The sequence below is a fragment of the Oculina patagonica genome, chromosome 6 (genome assembly GCF_052425735.1).
Source record: "Oculina patagonica isolate OP01 chromosome 6, crgOcupat, whole genome shotgun sequence".
Taxonomy (NCBI): domain Eukaryota; kingdom Metazoa; phylum Cnidaria; class Anthozoa; order Scleractinia; family Oculinidae; genus Oculina; species Oculina patagonica.
The window spans coordinates 38,466,563-38,486,153 of NC_135763.1; the positions used below are offsets into that span (position 1 = coordinate 38,466,563).

Genomic DNA, 19,591 nt, shown 5'->3' on the forward strand with positions numbered 1-19,591 from the left:
GACCCCCTTGGGCGGAATATACCCGTATACGTATAAGTATTTTAGGGAGTACCCCCGGGGTACTTCTGGCACTAGAAGAGAGATAATAGGCTCCAAGACGACAAATGAGTGTCGTATGTACATCCTTGAACAGAAATGTCCGGCTAGCCTTCCCTCGCCTTCAATTTAAAACCATTCAAAGTGAATAAGAGGTGGCATTGCACCCTAACAGACGTTTCGTGACTTTAAGTTTTGCTTTCGTGAACCGGAAGTTTCGTGACTGCGAGTCTTGCTATTTATAAGTTTTACGAAACACGAGTATATGTAACACGAGTAATGTTATCTATAAGTAACAAGAAGAATGAAACCACACTCAACTTAAACGTGAAAGGAGTTCTAGCCTCCTTTGTTATTTAGAACGCGAACCGAAGCACCGGTAACAATCTGGCGACACTGCCAGAGCCTTTGTAAAACAGAAAGGAAAGATCTAAGAGGGAGAACAGGGCAGATGCTTGAACAGAAAAGTGACGCTATCGAACAGATGCCGCTACGTGTGGAAACGGTGGGTTACGGCAGCATGTTGTATTTTCATAACCCTAATCGAGTTGCCCGGCTAACCGAGCTACCCTGGGCGAGCCAACTTTTCCTACGTTTCTTTAGAAAACGCATCAAAGCGTTTACATGCAAGACGGGGAATCCGCCTTGCCGGGGCTCTCGGTCTGCCGGGGCACCCATCTAGGCAGGATATATAGCTTTTTGCCATGTTAAAGGTTATGCCCGGGCTTATCCCGGCTTGCGCGTGTTCTTAAATTAAATTTGAAGTTAATGGCATAAAATGTATAAATTCTGGACCCAAACAGTGCTATTTGACCAAAATTAGATCAAATTAGTTTTCTCTGTAGGCTGGAAAATTTTTCTTTGAGCAACAGCAAATTAATTCGAAATTTTCGTAGGAATGATTATCCTAACTCAGGGTTAGGGTTGGCGGCCAAAGACTGTTGAATTTCGATTGAATCCCACCATAAATGGACGCAGTAAACTTCTAAGACCTTGCACATCAAAATAAATTAGGTTTGAAGACCTATAGCCTTGATTATTCATAAAAAGTCTTATTTTTCTTCAATCATTTGGAGCTACATGGTTTTTCCACGCTGTGACACGCTTCAGGGTTTGGGTTTAGGGTTTGGTATCAAAGTACCGGACGTGGAATGGGAAACGACCGGACGATACGTCCGGCCTCCGGCCTCAAACGAAAACCCTCAGTCACTCAGTCTGACGCTGTCTCAACTCGGGTAGAAAGGCTATGAATTCTGCATGTAAAAGCGGGCTATGTTTCATCCCTTCTAGCCGGGTAACTCGAATAGCCAGGGCACCTTCCCTCCATGTAAACAGGCCTTCAGTTTCTTTTTTATTTTTTATTTTATTTTTTATTTTTATTACTATTACGAACACACAATAATTACAACACTTACACAACTAACGGGCTCTGCCTACACTAATTACAATACAAATTTATGATATTATGTCCTATTTACAAAGATATATTCTAAGTTGTTACAGTATATGATATTCTACTTACGCTGGTACTAAAAGACTTACACATACTACACTTACACATACTACTACTATTATATTACATACTATTATAACACATAATAATTTACACAATTGTTTTCTATATCCATATTTACAAGAAACTAACTTACAGACAGCACCTAGTCCTTGATATATAAAGCTTGATTTCTATTCAAGATAAAGTTTTCATTTAGCCTGAAATTTTTTTAAGGCCAAATTGTTTTGAGAGGCTATAAGCTTCTCCGTCTCGTATTTTCTCTGGACTATATCTTCAAATGGCAAAAAAAGAGGGGTTTGATTATTCTTACGACATTTCCACAGATAAAGTTTACCTAAAATAATAAAGTAATTGAGCAGACTAGATTTCTCATCTAATATTCCTAATATAATGTTTTTATAATTAAGTTTTATTTGCTCTTTTGTAATTGTTAACCAAAAGTTTTCAAATCTAAGCCAAAATTCTGTTGAATAAGGACATTGGTAAAAGAAATGTTCTAATGTTTCTTGAGAGGATCGACAGAACGTACATAGGTCATTGGGGATCTTCCCAATTTTTGCTAATCTGGTATTTAAAAACAAAATGTCATTTAAGATCTTGAACTGAAAACACTGAGCAAACGTTTCTGAAGCAACTGATTTTGTTAATATAAATGCTTTGCGAGTCTCTTCCTCACTAATGCTAAAGTTTGACATTATTTTGCAAAAACCTCTAGAATGTATGGCTTTGTCTTGAATAAGAAGGGCGTAAAAGTTTCTACTCTTGCTCGAGGTTGGATCAAAGATTTTGTCACCACATTTAAATTCCAGTGATCTTAACACGTTTCTCCCATCGACATTTAGATTCTTTAAATACTTTGGTACCGAAAATCGAATTGAAGTCCAGGTCAAGTAATTTGTATCTTTTAATCCCTTGCCTTTAGCTGTGTTAAAGGAATCAACATTATTCAAAGCAAACATCAAATCACTGACAAGAATCACACTAGCATTCAGTCTGTGCCCAGTTCCGGCCAATACATTCGTCGGTATCGAATCATTTCGTCCACCGAAGCCCACAGAAAGGAACATTCAGCACAATTGATGGGGAGGGGCAGGCGAGGGTGAAGGGAAACGAGGGACATGCGCCCGACACAAGCACCGACAAGAGCCGCGAGGAACCGAGAAGGGAAGAGAAAAGAGAAGTGAAGGGGCGCCCGACAGGCAGAGAGAGCAGAGGAGCCAGTCCGGCCACGAGCACAGACAGAAAGTGAAAAATGAAGACCGGAGGAGAAACAGAGAGACAAGCGACAGAAGAGCGGAACACACAGACCGCCAGCGAGGAGAGGAACGGGAGAGGAAAAAACGGCAGGGAGAAGCAACGAAAACTGAAGAACACCGCCAGAGACAGGAGTCGAGCGGGAGGGAAAAATGTGAGGCCGGAACGGACGGCCGGCGGCACACCGCGCAAAAAATGGCAATCAACGCGCACAGCCAATGTACAGGAGTAATGAACTCGAACAAAAAATCAGAACCGATAAATGAGAGAGTTACAAACTAAAGTGGCCGGAAACTGGGCAAGAGACTGTTCACATAATTCTGATAATAGATCGGTTTACCGTCTATCCTTATATTGCAGTTATTCCAAATTATCGAGTCAAAGGATGTAGTTTCCGTTGCAAATTTTGAGCGGAATTCAGACCACCACTGCAACATGTTTCATCCCTTCTAGCCGGGTAACTCGAATAGCCAGGGCACCTTCCCTCCATGTAAACAGGCCTTCAGTTTCTTACAAGAACCATTCTCGTACTAGTTAATGACACATTTTTCGCGTCCCGAGCTGACTCGTCCCCAGTCGTCTTTTGAGTCCGTCTTGAGTCGACTGCTCAACGCGGAGGGAATCATGGGAAGGAAGAGAAGAAGCGAAGGAACTTTCCTCCTTCCCATCATCCTTCGCGTCTTGCAATTTTCGCATAAGAGACGACTGGGGACGAGTCAGCGTCCCGAGGGTGTCCGCTTACGAGAGCTTCGACTGTATACTCATTTGGACTGGAGTGGTAAAACATGGAGTTGTAAAACATGGATTTGTAAAACATGGAGTTGTAAAACATGGAGTTGTAAAATATGGATTTGTAAAACATGGACTGGAGTGGTAAAACATGGAGTTGTAAAACATGGAGTTGTAAAACATGGAGTCGTAAAACATGGAGTTGTAAAAGCTGTCTTTCTATGGTGGTTGTAACTTAGAGCAGGCCCATTTCAATTCTACTGTACTTGACTGATTCAAGGAGAAATTAAAAAGAAAAACAACACTTTTTAACGCATATCTCTCTGGAAATTATTGTACGAAATTCTTCACTTGCTTTTGAAAAGAGAGAATAATTCACTTCACTTTCTTCAGTTTTTTGCACTTTGGTAGACTTTATCAAAGTTAAAAAGGAACTCCGAAAACACTTTTGTACGGAGTGCTTCCTTAAAAAGTGACACATTTCCCTTTCTAAAAATTAACTGTTTGTGGACTCTTCAGTTAAGGAAATTTTCTTGTTTAGAGAGCTGGTCAGCTGCACAATCATTTCACCGCATTCAAAGATTTTACGATTAAAGTTAGACACCAAAAAAACAATCTCTCCCCGCCCCCCCCCCCCCCCCCCCAGAGAACAGAAAAAAGTGGCTTAGAAAGTAAATCAGCCTTCACGTGATTCAGCGGGGGTTAACAAAAACCTCCCATCTTGTAACGCTGAAGCGACTGGTAACTAGTCTGGGAGTCACCTCACTTTGCTGTGTGGCTGGTAGTGGTGGCGGTTTGTTACAAAATCGACACAGCCATGGGCTCCTGACACAGCGTATTCCACTGCACTTGGATTTTGACTACATGTCGATAACACACGCCAAAATTAAAAAGAAAACATTTGACTTCCGGTTAACGTCCGCTATCAAGATCAGAAGCGTCTGTGCTTAAGAAAATGTCAAAACCATTTTTGTAAAATGCTAACATTTACCCAAAATACTGGCATCACATGACAAAAATACTGGCATTACATGACATCTTCACCAAAGATAACCCCCAGCTAAGAAAACCAGTATTTTAGCATTGTCTGATATAGTTTATTAAAAAATTGTTGCAAAAATCTTGAAAAATTATAAAACGAAACAATTGGTGATAACAAGAATATCAGACATTCTTGTCAAATTGACCAAATATATGTTTACGCCAGAAAATAGGATTTCAAACACTGTGTACAGTAAGTCTGAATTGTAAAATCACAAAACTATTGGCTAGTACGATGTAAGACCAACACAAGCTGTATCGAAAAGTGAAAAAAATTCAATGCTATTGAAGATTGATGGATGCTTGTGCAAAGACGTCATCACTACAATCCCCCGTGTTTGCCCATATCCACTTGTTTTTTTCCCTCATCGAAACGATAATTCTTTTTCCAAGTCTTCGTTTAGAGTATGAAGAATTTAGTACTTAATGCAAACTAAACTGCAGTATATTCTTAACAGTTTATCGACAACTGTAGGATTTTTTCGTTCATTAAATGATTTCTCGACTGAGACTACATTGACATGTAGCTGTCCCGCAGGTGTATTTAATTTTCGAATTTCAACGCCGGCAATTTTATGAGCTTAATTACCATAAATAAAAAGACAGGATTATCGCACTGATCGATAAGCATTTAGACGGTCGGTGACACAAGCAATATCGTTATTAAGCATTTGTTTAGAGCTCCGTTCAGAACCGAATAACAGTGGGGTAACTTAACATCGATATTTTAACAAGGAGCTGCGAAACTCAGTTGAAAATAGAAGTAGCAAGTGTTTTCTAGCTAATGGTGAAGAAGCGTTGAAGTTCTCAAGTGATGTCGCTTGCAAACGAAACGTTTAATCAGACGGGGAAAGTCCAAACTGCCGCGAGCGATGAATGTTTTGTGCGCGATTCAACAGCTGTGAAGATGCTGCGAATCGTTTCTTATTGCTTCCTGCTAGTTGTATCTTTGCTTGGAAATTCTGTGATAATTGCTGTGGTATGGAAAGAACAGCGGTTGCGAAAGAGTGTCAACTTTTTCATCGTGAACATGTGCGTGGCAGATTTGTTAATAACATTTTACATGCCTCGGGTTATGTCGGTGTGGTACGCAGGCTATACGTGGCAGGTACATGGAATGATAGGACTTATATTTTGTAAATTAGCTGTGTTCATGCATCAAACGGCCATATGTGCGTCTATATTTACTGTGGTAGCCATTAGTTGTGATCGATTTTTCGCTGTGGTTGTGCCGCTGAAGACCATTATTACAAAGAAAGTTTGTCTAATAATCATCGCGATAATATGGTTTTTATCCGTCACTATTCGCCTTCCAATGCTGTACGGACTTGAAACAGGTTATGACAATAATGGCCGGTGGAGTTGCTACTTGTCTCTGGACGATGCATTTTACAAAGGTGCCGAGAAGACTTACTACAAGTTTACTCTTATCGGTCTGTTTGCTGTTCCTTTGTCAGTGATTGCTGTGCTGTATTCCGGCATTCTGATCTCCCTGAAACTAAGAAAAGTTCCTGGGGAAGAGGTGTTACGAAACATGGGAAGAGAAAAGAGAAGAGACGCGATGATAAAGAGGAAGGTTCTACGCATGGTGTTGATAGTGGTGGCTGTATTTGTGTTGTGTTGGCTTCTTTATTTTGTTCAACTTATTCTGTTTTCTTATAAAATACAGGTCACCTGTGATGTTTTATTCCTAAGGCTGTTCTTGGCTCATCTCAACAGCGCTCTTAACCCCTGTTTGTATCTTTTGTTGAACGAAAATTTTCGTGTAGGAGTAAAAAATATTCTGAACCGATGCCCGCTTGGTAGGTGCCTCGCTAGCTCGGAAAATTTCACACAGAGGGTATCCCCCTCAAATGCAGTTAGTCTGTCGATATTTCCACAGGAGGAAAATTAACAGACATGAAACAAATTATAACAACAGCAATAAACGAGCAGAAAGCAAGGCGTAACATATTGGCAAACAGAAAGGGAAGAATGTTTGTCTTTGGTGAAAAATGCAACGTACTCGCCTTCCGTTTAGCACGAACGCGTTTCTTGCCTGCCAAAAAAATGAAGTCTGGTCTGTCACAAAGGGCTGAGATTCACTGAGCCGGCTTCACTGAGACAAAGCCGACGAACTATTTTTGCTGGCGTAAACTCCTGAACTGTAAATAGGATATTGCAAATATGACTCACTGTACTTCACTGTTGTATCGGGCATCAGTGGCACGCATATTTATTGAATAGGTTTGAGGAGATATTACAGATTGTATTAGCCTAAGTTGACAATGGCACTTCTTGTAAAATGTATTGATTTTTGTGTATTTACAGCTGGTGAATACGAAATTTATTTTTCTTCCAGGCATGATACGATGCCTTGGGATAGTCTCTAAATATTAAACTCATCCTCGAAACAAGTAATTTAGCGTCTGTAAGACTTTGTATATATCGGAAACGCTCCTGTCAGGCAAATAATACAAAGGCAACACTCATATAATATACGGAGGAGCATTCAACTTTAATAAAATTGCATTTCCTTTCGTTACCAAAATTTGGAGATGTAAAGAAAACTATCGATTGATGTGGATGCTGATATGCGCAGCATCGCCCGAGCTAAATGTTAAAAAAGTATTTCTTCTGGAGAATCGCAGGAATTTATTGTTATTATAAAAACATTTATTGCTGTTATAAACCCAGTATTCCGTTGGCCTGAGCAATTAGGCTTACAGCTAAACGAAGCAAATTACTAGCCTCCACGGAAGAATATGTTTCGAACAATAAAAATGTAAATATTAATAAAAAAGAGAATAAATGAAATAGCCATGTTGTCTTTGTTTATTCTGTTCAAGACTTAATGAATCTGATGAATTATCGAATTTAAAGTTGTTTACACTCTAGTCCCACTTGAACTAACTGAAAACGCCGCCATCTGTGCTGAACCAATAACGAGTTTTATGAGATATTAAATTTCTATAGTGATCGCCTCTTGTGCTTACAGTGTATTACAAATGTTGTCAATTTGGTGATAGACGTTTCTCCGTTTTTTAACTCATTAGTGTTGGTTTAATACTAAGGCAGCAGTTCTTATTGCAAGCAAGATAATAGTCTTTATTGTTCGTTTGCCGGGGGGGGGGGGGAGGAAGGTTTTGTACGGGGAGGCTCCGCCCCGAGCTCTTACCCCTTACCCTTTTATATACCATTTTTGACAGAAATTGTACCCCTTTCGTACCTATTACTGAAAAAAGTACCCCTTTCGTATACCTGAAAGACATGGTATAGACTTAGAATATGACGTTTTCTTGTCATTTTTATGTAGCGCTCAATAAATTGAAATAATACAGCCATAAATTGCACATCTGTTCGAAATATTTTAATTAAAGGCCCTTTGAAAAACCTAAATGACAGATTTCCATACCCTTCCGTATACCTAAACTTGTGAAATCCCTACCCTTTTATATACCTGAAACCCCCCCCCCCCCCCAGGTTCGTTAGAGACGAAAACAAATCACTACGGTTTTTATATAATACCTCGAAAACGATGGAGGTCTAAAATTACAAGGTACGAGTTACAAATTTCTCAGTACAATTTTAACATTCAGTGTTTATGAAGATCTCCTTTTTCGCCAACTTGCCAGAAACGGTAGACTCCACTGTTAGGTTAGAGAAAGACTTCTCAAGTCTCCTTCTTTGTAATTTTTGATGAAAATGGTCAAAATTTTCCGCTACTTTAGGATGGCTTAAGTAAAAAGCATTGAACAGATTACGTTTCCAAACGGAAGTGCCAGAGTGGCGTCAATTTGTTGAATGCTCAAGTTCTCTGTAGTGAAGCGTGCTCATTCCTGGAGGCTTAAACCCAGCGACATGCTTACCATAGTGAATAGACAACACGCGACACTACAACTTTGTAGATAAGTAGTTTTCCCTGCAGCCATCATTGAAATCTTCCTCGTGGAATATAGTTTTACAGTTTTCAGCCGCTTCTGCAGATGGTAAAATGTAATTTTTTGTGTAGCAACATCGAAAGCAAGGAAGTCGGGAAAAGATCTTTTTGACGCCACAGCGATAATTGTCGCTGAACGCCACATAAAGACAAGGATTAATGGCGCTGTTAGAATGTGCGAGGAACAGGCGAACAAACTGAACATTGCATGAAACATCCACATCATAGGAAAACAAAATCAGACGAATAAAATACAAAAACCAACACAACACAAATGCAACTACAACGGCTGTCACCATATGTAAAACCTTTTTTGTGGTCTCTTCTTTGCGTTGCTGCCATGATTTTATTCCTAAAGCGCTGTCAGGTTTTGGTAGTTTTCGTCTTTTTAGAGTGACTATAATAGCAGAATAAAGGACTAATATGAAGAGAAAAGGTGCCGCAAAAAGGCAGAAAAGATTGATGAAGTAATAGATCTTTTTAGTTCCACTGCCGAATGTTTGATCGAGTTGAATATAACAATGCTGTTTTCCATCTACGTTGTACAAACTTGCTGCATACACCATTGGAAATCGAAACACAGTAGCTGTTATCCATATGAGTAGTATAACTAGTTTAGTCCTTGGAACCGTTTGAAGCGGTATTCGAAGAGGAAAGACAACAGCAAGGAAACGATCAAAACTGATCGCCACAACTGTGAGAATAGAGGCTGCCATGCACGTCTGGTTGAGCAGTGTTGATATTCTACAGAATATCTCACCCGATAAACCATCAACTTGCCATTCAAACCCAGCATATACGAGACTTATTACACGAGGCATGTAAAGAGTAAGAAAAATATCCGCCACGGCCATATTCATGATCAGATAATGAGTAGATTTCCTGTTTGTCATTTTGGTCTTCCTTGTCACCGTTAAAATTAAAGAATTACCAGTTAAAGAGACGAAAATCACAATGCAGTAGGCACACATACGCAGTATCTTTACGGGCAGGGGATCTAAGACAAAGCACTCTTCGCTTTCAGTAGCAGCGGAACAAGCAGTTGTTGTGTTCAAGGTCTCTGACCCTTTCATCCTTTTTCAGTCTGAGGGCTCACTTCTCTAACAGTTCGTATTCCTTGACACAGTTGGACGGTTCTAAAAGTCTACCGCAGAAAATGGACACTATACTTAACAGTGTCCAATAGCCATACTAAACACCTTTTCCTTTTTAATTAAATCTTATTTTTTGAACTTATACCTTAAAGCAGCTTGATTATCTGTCAGCTTTGACAATTTCTTTGTTAATTGTTTTACCGCGATACACCATTGAAATAAACATTCCTGTCAGGTTTAAGCGTCGCATTACTTTATCGCTAATCAAACTAATTTCTAAACTTCGGTGATAAAATAACAGCTATTCTTAAAGGCAGACTTTGCAGACAGTAATGTGTCTTAGAAAAAGAAAATAAACTGCCTTCAACTGTTTAGATCAGATAATCGCGTCAAATAAAAAAAAGTTCTGTGCTATTCAAACTTACCCAATAGACATTGTCTAATTTTGAATCTAAAAATTGAATAAATTACAAACTTGTCATACGCTGTTTTAATAATATTCTCGGCTATAAACAGATCCGTTTTGTGCTAATATGCAAGAGCAAGGGCAAACTTTTAAAGAGACTTGCTCAGATACAGTCGAAGCTCTCGTAAGCGGACACCCTCGGGATGCGAAAAAAGCGTCCGTAACTGGAGCTGGCCGCTTACGAGAATGGTTCTCGTAAGCGGCCACTAGAGGCGTAGGGGATAGATAGCCGCTTACGGGAGCTTGCCCAGCTAACAATAGCCGGACGGACGTGGATGACGAGAAAACGAACACTGAAATGTAATCCTGTAATTACTGTAAAATCATGGTCACAAACGGTGATGTGAAGTTGATTGATAAAAACAAGATACAGATATAGTCGAAGGCTTAAAACAGAGTCTGCCTTTTGGTCGAGCGTCGAGGGTCGAGGGTGAGGTTATTATGTCGAGGGTAGAAAATTTTCTAATATTTATTAAATTTTATTTCTGAAAAAATAAACCATAACAAATTTAAAGCATCCGTATCACCGAAAAAAATGAACCCTTTCAAAGATACTGATTGTGTTTTGTACACTGACTTTGTCTTTAACGTTAAGGTGATTCCCTAGAAATAGAACTGCTCATAGATTTCCAAACAAACTTTGCCAGTTGGCTGTTTACCTTATGGGAAGTTAAATTTTGAAATAAAAAACGGGGGTTACCATATTCGTTTAGGAGCTGGAAGACCTTGTATTTTCCATATAATTCCTTATATTTCCTTTGCGAGTAATGCTGAAAGTGCATAGAAATTGATCTGTATTCATTTTATAGAACTACTTTGATCGCTACTCTCGAACTAAGAGTCACCGAACTCGTTTACGAGAAAACGACGATTTCTGCTATGCAGGCTATCTCGCGAGCCAAGCCGCATAGAAATGAAAGTCTCTTCGAGATACCGACTTTTTTTGCATGAAGTATGAGTCGAAGGTTTATCCTGTGTAGTCAAAATGCCGTATGCATGATTTCAGCGTGGATTTTCTCGGAAACTATTGGAGGGATGAAGTTCAAATTCGGCGAAGAGATAGAGCAACAACTCACCGATCGATAGCCGTCGTCAGATAGGTGAGATTTTCAGTAGTTTGGCGTTAATTCCGGTTTGAAGTGGAGGAGGTCGCTGCTGGCGGCCGCCGACTTGCAAGCCTTGTCTCCTCTTTCTCTCTTACTGGCCTTCGGCCGGCTAAATCAGTTAAAAAAGTGCTTAAAGTTATATAGAGATATTGTTATCAGTATTACAAGAGGCATCTTGTGACGTCTCACTGATAATTTGAAAACACGAACACGAAAAAAGATTCGAAGAAAACGCTTCTGATTTCAAAAGGCCCAAGAGAAAATTTTTTCATGTCTATAAACTTTAAAACGGCCCGCGCAGGCGAAGAAATACAACACATGAGTCGATAAACGTTTCATTAAACTTTATTGAGATATTTAGAGCGAAATGTAGTTAGATATGTTATTTCCAGAGCTTTATTTCAGTAACCCTTATAGATTTCAAAATTTCTTTTGTTCGTCTCATGTCAACAACAATAATTAACCACGAACACATAGGGTGGTCTGCCTGTGATGCAACATTGCTGTCAACGCGAGGTCACTTCCCTAACGACCTAGGCTGATGACGAAATAGAATGGGCGCTTGTAGCGACCAAATTTGGCCTAAAAAAGAAGCCTTAAAAGAAGCCCCCATCTCTTGCATTTGTTTTAACTTCAATAATATCTTTGAAAAGAGCAAGTTTTTTGGTATGGTTTATTTTTGACGTTTGTAATTTTTAAACGATGTAAGTGCTAGTGGCTATTTATTCGTGTTTTAGTTACGCAATCCATTGTTTGTGCGACGCTTTTTATAGATCGCTTTTCAGACACACGTGCGTTGAGATAAGAAAGCTGACATGTCACTTTTAACATTGTTATATAACGTTTGTAAATGACAAGTCACGTTTTTTCCACGAGATCGCGTGATAACCCACAGCGGAAAGTAATCCCTTGAGAAATTAAAATATTCCCTTGAGAAATTAAAAAAGTCCCTTGAGAGTAGACAAGAATGACAAGAATGTTCCAAATTTTGCCCCACATAACTGCTATTCTCCTATTTTCGCTTGTAAACAAGCAAAAAAAGTCGCAAAAAGCCGCCATTTTGTTTATGTGTTTAAAATTCTGCGCAGTAAGGATGCGCAATGCAATACAAGGGAATCACCTTAAAGACGTTCGCGCTTATTGTTTGTGCGCATCCCTACTGCGCACGTAATTCGTGTCGCAACGCCATGCCACGCCATACATTGGGTGTGCGCGCTGAGTAAAATTTCTAAGAACATATAGGGTGAGTTGTGGTTCCGCTAGCTTCGCTTGCAATTTCCTCTCATAAAAGGTCGGTGATCCCTTCTTTTTTCTTAACGGATCACTATTGTTAATTTAATATCTACGTTTTGCGAGAAAATGAAAAAATCTATTGAGTGGAAGTTTGAATTTTTTGTCAAACTGACGGTTTGAATTCCACTTTTGAGCTTTCCTTTTTGCCGTACGGCAGTTTCAAATGTGTTTTACCAGGGTTAATTTTTCCAAAAAGATGGCAAAACTATGAATTATTCACGCAACAGACGCACTTCTACAAAATGTGACTAATATCGTTATCCTCCTTTTACTCATCTTCGATATATTTAACTATAAACCCTGTAAACCATGCTGAATTACGTGTGCCAATTTTTCGAAATCAGGGTAGTTTTTCACACGCTTTCTGGTCCCTTAGAAATGCCACGCCTCAAGGAAGAACCTCTTGTGGTAGTCCGTCGCCCTATCCACAATGGTTGCCTGGTCAAAACCCATGTTGTGGTTGAATTCGTTCGCGTGTTGTGCCACTTTTGAGTTTATACTGTCACAAACATGAACTGCCCTTTTGTGTTCTTTTATCCTAGTTTGTAGGGCCCTGTCTGTTTGTAATAAACAAAATCGCAATCACTGCAAGCAATTTTGTAAACAACGCCTCTGGTCTGTGCAGCTGAAGGTTTGCCCTTCGGTCGTGGAAAGCGAGAACGCAAGACATTCAAAGGTTTATACTAACTTTCACTACTTTCAGGCCGTTGTAACGAAACACTCGGGAAAGTTTCTCAGATATGCCTCTGACGTACAGGAGCACAACAAAAGTGTTGGACATTGGTGTCGTGTTTGTGGCGGAAGTGTCGCTGATATTTGGCTCGTGGCTAGCAGTGTCGCGGTAAGATTTACATGTACAACTGTGAATAAAACGCAACGGGTAGTTGTTGTCCTTAAGCACCTTGATCACGTGTTTTCTCTCTCTCACTCGCTCTGCATTTGTAGATGGTATTTGATTGGCTCTGTTAATGAGTGTATTAACCACTGACCTTTTGTGCTGCGATGGGTGATGAGAGTTATAATCAAGGTACTTGTCCGTGTGTGTTGGTTTTCGGTACACGCTTACTTGTACGTGGCCACGGACTCTGGAAGTTGTTGTGTCTAGAAATGAAAGCCTGTTTTCAGGCTTTCACAAGTTATCCTCCAGACCTGTGCATTTTATATTCAGTTGCTGTTACAGTGTAATATCCCTGAATAAAGAGCAAAAAATAACTTGATTATAAACTAGTTCTGTAATAAGTGAAGTAGCAGTAATAAATGGAAGTAAACTATCATGGTCTGTATAAACACAACAGTAGCAGGGGGAGGGCTTCCAGTGAGATTTTCACAAGTTACAGTACAAGCTGTTTTTGAAAATTACAGTGGTTGGTTGAAAATTACAATAGCTAGGTCAGACACAAACATTGGTTGACAGCATGGCAGATAAATACCCTCAACAAATTTAAGCATCCAGCAAACATTTAAAATTAGGAAAAAAAGAATGCACTTGGTCCAAATTGGCCTACACCATTAAAGTTTAGCAGTCCTGGAAGCTAGTCCATCACTGGTTACCCCTAGCATTGTATTAGGTTGCCCTAGTATAACTGCTCAATAACAGAGGAGGAGCTTATTTTTCTCATAGCAGCTAGTAATCAAGCCTACATTGTAAGGTATGTAGTCAGATTAAAAGTGCTAATAAACACTCAGCTGATGCATTTGCTGTTTAGACTCTACCACTGATTTACTTTAGCCCAGCAGACAATTTTTAAATTGCCTAAGTCAGACGTTTTTGCATCAAAATCAAACCTAAACAATGATACAAATTAATTTACAAGAACACATTATTCTTAAAAATATAACTTAATAACTGTATACTGAAATCGTAGTTTGTTGCAAGAAGTATCTTTGTTGAACTTTTGAAGTGTCGTAAAACCAGAATTTTCTTTAATTTACTGCTGCTAAATACTGTCCTTATGAGAGCAAAAAAGAAATAACTTTTGAAAGCTATAATCCCTCAAGCACTTTTCGAAATAAAGAATAAGAAATTAGAAACAGTAGCAAAACAATAAGTGTAAGTAATACAAAATAAATCAGGACACATAACATAACACAACACGTGACAAATATGTTTTCCTCATTTCAAATCAAGGTACGATATACTTGTTGGAAGTGGTTAATGAAGCTAAAGGGCAGCCCCCTTTGCAAACATTACATAATTATATTTAAGCTTAGTAAATTCCACATCATGTTCAAATAAAGGTTTCTTATCTAACTATATGTTTACAATTATCTACCTCGGGCTTAGATGCAAGTCCCGTCGAGACACAAAAAACCCACATTTTAAACTCCGCACACTGAAGTCTGAGGAATTCTTAGATTCCTAAGATCAACAACATCTCAAAACTAGGATATCCTTCGAAATAATCACAAAAGCAGCGATAATTTGAACAGAAAGAAGTAGTTTTGGCGTTCACAAGAGATCGTCACACGATGGCAGCCATGAGCAAAAAATGCGAAACCGAAACAAATGCCAGCGTGCATTGCGGTCGTAGCACGCACACCACCTGTTATGGTAATTCCCGCCAAAATTTTCCATACAAAGTCTTAAATGAGGGTCCTGAAGGGGTAAAATGGTAAAATGGTCACTGGGACTGGGATTCGGAAACAAAAAATGGGAATGGGAAGCGCATCAGTACATGACTAAACCTGCATATTTTGCGCTATATAATGTTATGTTCTTATCGCGGTTTTCAGTGAAATGCGAACTCTAAAATTCAATCTTCAACCAACGGATTACGCTTTTTGCTGCAGTCAATCATCTTAGCGGACCTCTCGGGAAACAGAAGTTCACTTCAATCGGGTCAAAAGGTCATGACTGTCAGTCGTGATTGGTAGATTTCGATCCATTTTGTTTGTTTCTGATTTTCATGGTTCATTGGCTGTCGCCATAATTATGATTGACGGCAGCGAAAAACGCAATCGTTAGTTGTATTTTGAATTTCAGAGTTCGCATTTCACTGAAAACTGCAATAAAGTCCGGCAAAAAATAGTTCAAACTGACACTGAAAATTCTGAAACGAAACGACCGCACTGCACGAGTGTCCATCAAGTCTTGATCAATTTTCGTGTAAGTGATTAAGTTACTCAACGGAACAGCTATGACTGAGGATCAGCACAAATGGAATATTTAAAATAAATGACAGCAAGTTGTTGTGATATTCTCAACAATATTAGTGATAACTAGCAGAGCATGATTTTGGATAGTCCAGTCGTTGAACTATCCCTTCTGCGACCCAGGTGCGAAAAGAAAGTCCAGGATAACTTGCATGTGCATGCTTTTAAAAAACAAACCAATGAAAAACGACAGAGAGGTGTGGCGTTTCTTACATGTAACGTGTGTGCGCTAAGGTAAAAATAGCTCGCTTAAATGAAAAATTGAACTATGCAAAATAGGTACTAAATCCACAAATACAACTTTTTTAATTTATCGTCTGTGCGCGTGCATGTCCAAAGGTGCTGTGGAATATGGTTTGGTCACCCCCCCTTTTTTGTAAGGGTGGGGGGGGGGGGTGGGGGGCGACGGATTTCTAAGCATGCGCATAAAAATTATTCTGGACTCGCTCTTCCTGCGCCTGGGTTCAATCCCTATATTGGGCACGGAAGGGAAAGTTCAGGGAGTGGGCTACGTTTAGGACAATCAAAACAACACAGATATAATGCGCTTGACACCAGATTTTCCACGCACTGGGAATTTCACTGCTGGGACTGGGATTTAGACAAAATATAGGCTGGGAAATGGGATTTGGGCAAAATTTGGGCTGGGAAATGGGATTTGGTACCCCCCTTCAGGACCCTCTTAAATTTTTCGAAAATTTTCGCTTTAAAGCCAAAAGGTTAACGCCGTCCCTGGAAATGACTTTGAAACAACATGTTTTGTTTCTCCTCACCTAGCTAAATTGCAAAGTTCAGTCGGGCCGAAGTTAGGACCTTTGTATCGAAATTGACAATTTGATTCGCTAACTCGCATCGTAATTGGAAGCTCGTAACAAACTTCCAATTACCCAACAAATTAACATATTTCCACGTATTTATCTTGAAAACGGCGTACACAAAAAAGGTCATTTCTGGTTTTAAGAATTATGGGCTTTCTTATCCGGATTTCCGGCATTCTGGGTTTCCGGTACCTCGGCGTAACGAGATTTTTTTTTTTTTTTTTTTAACAAACTAACCAACAAACAAACATTAAATATATCTCACAAAATAAAGGGCATGTTTATCTTCTTTATCCTTTGAGGTCAATCTAGAGCCAGGATGTCGAGTTTATTTCGAGTTAGGATTTCAAGGAGAAGCGCGGCCTGCTCGCACCGATCGATCATGATCGAGACAATGAAACGAACAAAACCGACTAGTCAACAAAGCTGTTGACAAAAAAAAAGTGCCTGAAAAGTTACTGATTTCGTAAGAGAAAAAAAAAACAGAAATGAAAAGCCCACAACTGGGGGTATTTTCAGTTGGTCACCCATCCAAGTGCTAACCCCGCTCAACAGGGCTTAACATCGGCGATCGGACGACCGATGCTTTCCTTGTGGTATCAGAAAGCGCGTAAATCAGCTCATAAAAGTTAAGTCCAGTTTAAGCAGGAAGGTGCCAAATTGTCCATAAGATCCATTTAAACAAGGTATTCCTTTTTCACTATTTGCATGATTCTTATAACCCTTTGTCTCGTCTGACACTGATACCACAAGGAAAGCATCGGTTTTCGTCCGATCGCCGATGTTAAGCCCTGTTGAGCGGGGTTAGCACTTGGATGGGTGACCAACTGAAAATACCCCCAGTTGTGGGCTTTTCATTTTTTTTCTCTTACGAAATCAGTAACTTTTCAGGCACTTTTTTTTTGTCAACGGCTTTGTTGACTTGCTTCGACTTTGTTCGTTTCATTGTCTCGATCATGATCGATCGGTGCGAGCAGGCCGCGCTTCTCCTTGAAATCCTAACTCGAAATAAACTCGACATCCTGGCTCTAGATTGACCTCAAAGGATAAAGAAGATAAACATGCCCTTTATTTTGTGAGATATATTTAATGTTTGTTTGTTGGTTAGTTTGTTAAAAAAATCTCGTTACGCGGTTTCTCGTTCCGCCGTTACGCCGTTCTGCGTTCCGCAACCTTCTTATAATTCGCTTTCATAATTATCCATTATAAGTTAATTTTAATAAGGAAAAAAATTACTTTCTCTGCCTTAAGCGCGAAATATGTACAGCAAAAACTACGAAGATTATTTGCGAAGGCTCCATGAAAACGTTTTCACAATGACCGCGCGCTAGAACGGAACGAGCTTTAGGCTTTTTAACGTCATTAATGACGAAACGGCACGGAGGAATGGCGGAATATCCTAAAACGAGGAATGACGGAATATCCTAAAACGCGGAATGACGGAATATCCTAACACGCGGAATGACGGAATATTCTAAAACGCGGAATTGTGAACCATTAAAAAAAGAAGCAATAACAGCAACAAAAACAAACAAACAAAAGGAAAATTATAATTGCTAACTTTCTCAGACGGCGATAATAAGGCTAAGAATGTCTCTAAGAATGATTCAGGTACTTTAACTTGTGGATATTCGTTGCAATGACAGAAAAGCCAACTTGTTTACAGCGGTTGCTAGCAGTAGAAAACCAGTAAACAGTTAATATACTCTATAAACGAAGGGTTCTTTATACATCTTCTTAATCCTTCGAAGGATACTCGAGTAATCGACTGGGAGGATTTCGTAAAATTAGAGAGTTCTCTTCCCGCTCGAGACAACGAAATGTATAAAGCCAAAGTTCGTTAACGAAGCCGTTAGAAAGAAAACGAAAGGACCTGAAATTTACTGAGTTCGTACTGAGAAATTAAAAAAAAAGGAAACCCACAACAAGGGGTTTTCAGATGGTCACCCATCCAAGTACTAACCCAGCCCAACAGGGCTTAACTTTGGCCGTTCCTTTCCATGTGGTATCAGAAAGAGCGCGTAAATCAGCTTATAACAGTGTTAGTCCAGTTAAATCATCGTTCAAAAGATCCATTATAACCAGGTATTTCTGTTCTTTATTTGCATGACTCTTGTAAATCTTTGCATCGTCTGGGACTGAAGCACTGGTTCTCGTCTGATCGCCAAAGTTAAGCCCTGTTGGGCGGGGTTAGTACTTGGATGGGTGACCATTTGGAAACCCCTTGTTGTGGGTTTCCTTTTTTTTTAATTTCTCAGTACGAACTCAGTAAATTTCAGGCCCTTTCGTTTTCTTTCTAACGGCTTCGTTAACGAACTTTGGCTTTATACAGTTTGTTGTCTCGAGCGGGACGAGAACTCTCTAATTTTACGAAAGTGGAACTGTTCATGATCAGTTGTAGAGTAAAAGACTTAATCTGTAAAGCATCAAACTGTTAGCATAAAAATTATTGTCAAGACAACTAGAATAAGGCAATCAAATTTCTCTTTTTTCAATGAAACCCACAATACAATTATTTTCTTTGATTGCCCTGTAGTTGGAAAAGTGCTCCATTGATTAGGCCCTTATTGTAAATATTTGTACATATTGTAATTAAAGTTAAAAAAAATAAAATGGTGAAAGCAGTTTCACCGATACAGTGGCTCGAATCACGCGGGGATTAGAAAAGGACTGGCCTGGTTTGGTTCGCTGAAATTTTCCCAACCGCACGGAAAGATCAAAACAAACCTGGTGGCTCGCGAGGATACACGCGAGAAGTAAAAAAAAAAAAACATACACGGCATTTTTTGAAAAAGGCAAGTAAAAATATTTTTACTTCAATCAGGACTACAGGAATGCAAGCGAGCGTGGAAACTCGCAGTTGCCCCTGGAAAGTGGGTATTTGAACGAGCGAACAAAGTAATGATCGACCGTTCGATTGATACGTAAACTGCTGGTGATTATTTTTGGCGTGCGTCATGCAATCTATTGTCTTCGAACTTGGTTAATATTAGCGACGCGTTAGTTTAGATCACATTTCATTACCTGGTGCGTTGTCTTGCGTCGGTTAGCTTGCTTGCGAAGGAGATTGCGAAGTTTTATGCATTTTAAACTATTCAGGCGTGCGAAGAGGACAATCGGTAAGCATATTTTATTGTCTCATTCTTTATAGTTTCATCTCGTATCG

The 19,591-nt window shown here is 39.5% G+C and overlaps 2 protein-coding genes across 2 annotated transcripts; one reads left to right on the plus strand and one right to left on the minus strand.

Annotated features, from left to right (window-relative positions):
- The first annotated feature begins 5,178 nt into the window (after positions 1-5,178).
- LOC144657828 (substance-P receptor-like) lies at positions 5,179-7,682 on the plus strand. Its single transcript, XM_078518193.1, has one exon. The coding sequence runs from the start codon at positions 5,391-5,393 to the stop codon at positions 6,468-6,470; it is 1,080 nt and encodes a 359-aa protein (XP_078374319.1). The 5' UTR covers positions 5,179-5,390; the 3' UTR covers positions 6,471-7,682.
- An 86-nt stretch (positions 7,683-7,768) lies between these two features.
- On the minus strand, positions 7,769-10,949 carry LOC144657827 (somatostatin receptor type 4-like). The gene has a single exon (XM_078518192.1). The coding sequence runs from the start codon at positions 9,566-9,568 to the stop codon at positions 8,450-8,452; it is 1,119 nt and encodes a 372-aa protein (XP_078374318.1). The 5' UTR covers positions 9,569-10,949; the 3' UTR covers positions 7,769-8,449.
- Between the last annotated feature and the right edge of the window lie 8,642 nt (positions 10,950-19,591).

Coding starts and splice junctions, on each gene's coding strand:
- LOC144657828 (XM_078518193.1), top strand. CDS start 5,391: ATGTCGCTTGCAAACGAAACGTTTAATCAGACGGGGAAAGTCCAAACT.
- LOC144657827 (XM_078518192.1), bottom strand. CDS start 9,568: ATGAAAGGGTCAGAGACCTTGAACACAACAACTGCTTGTTCCGCTGCT.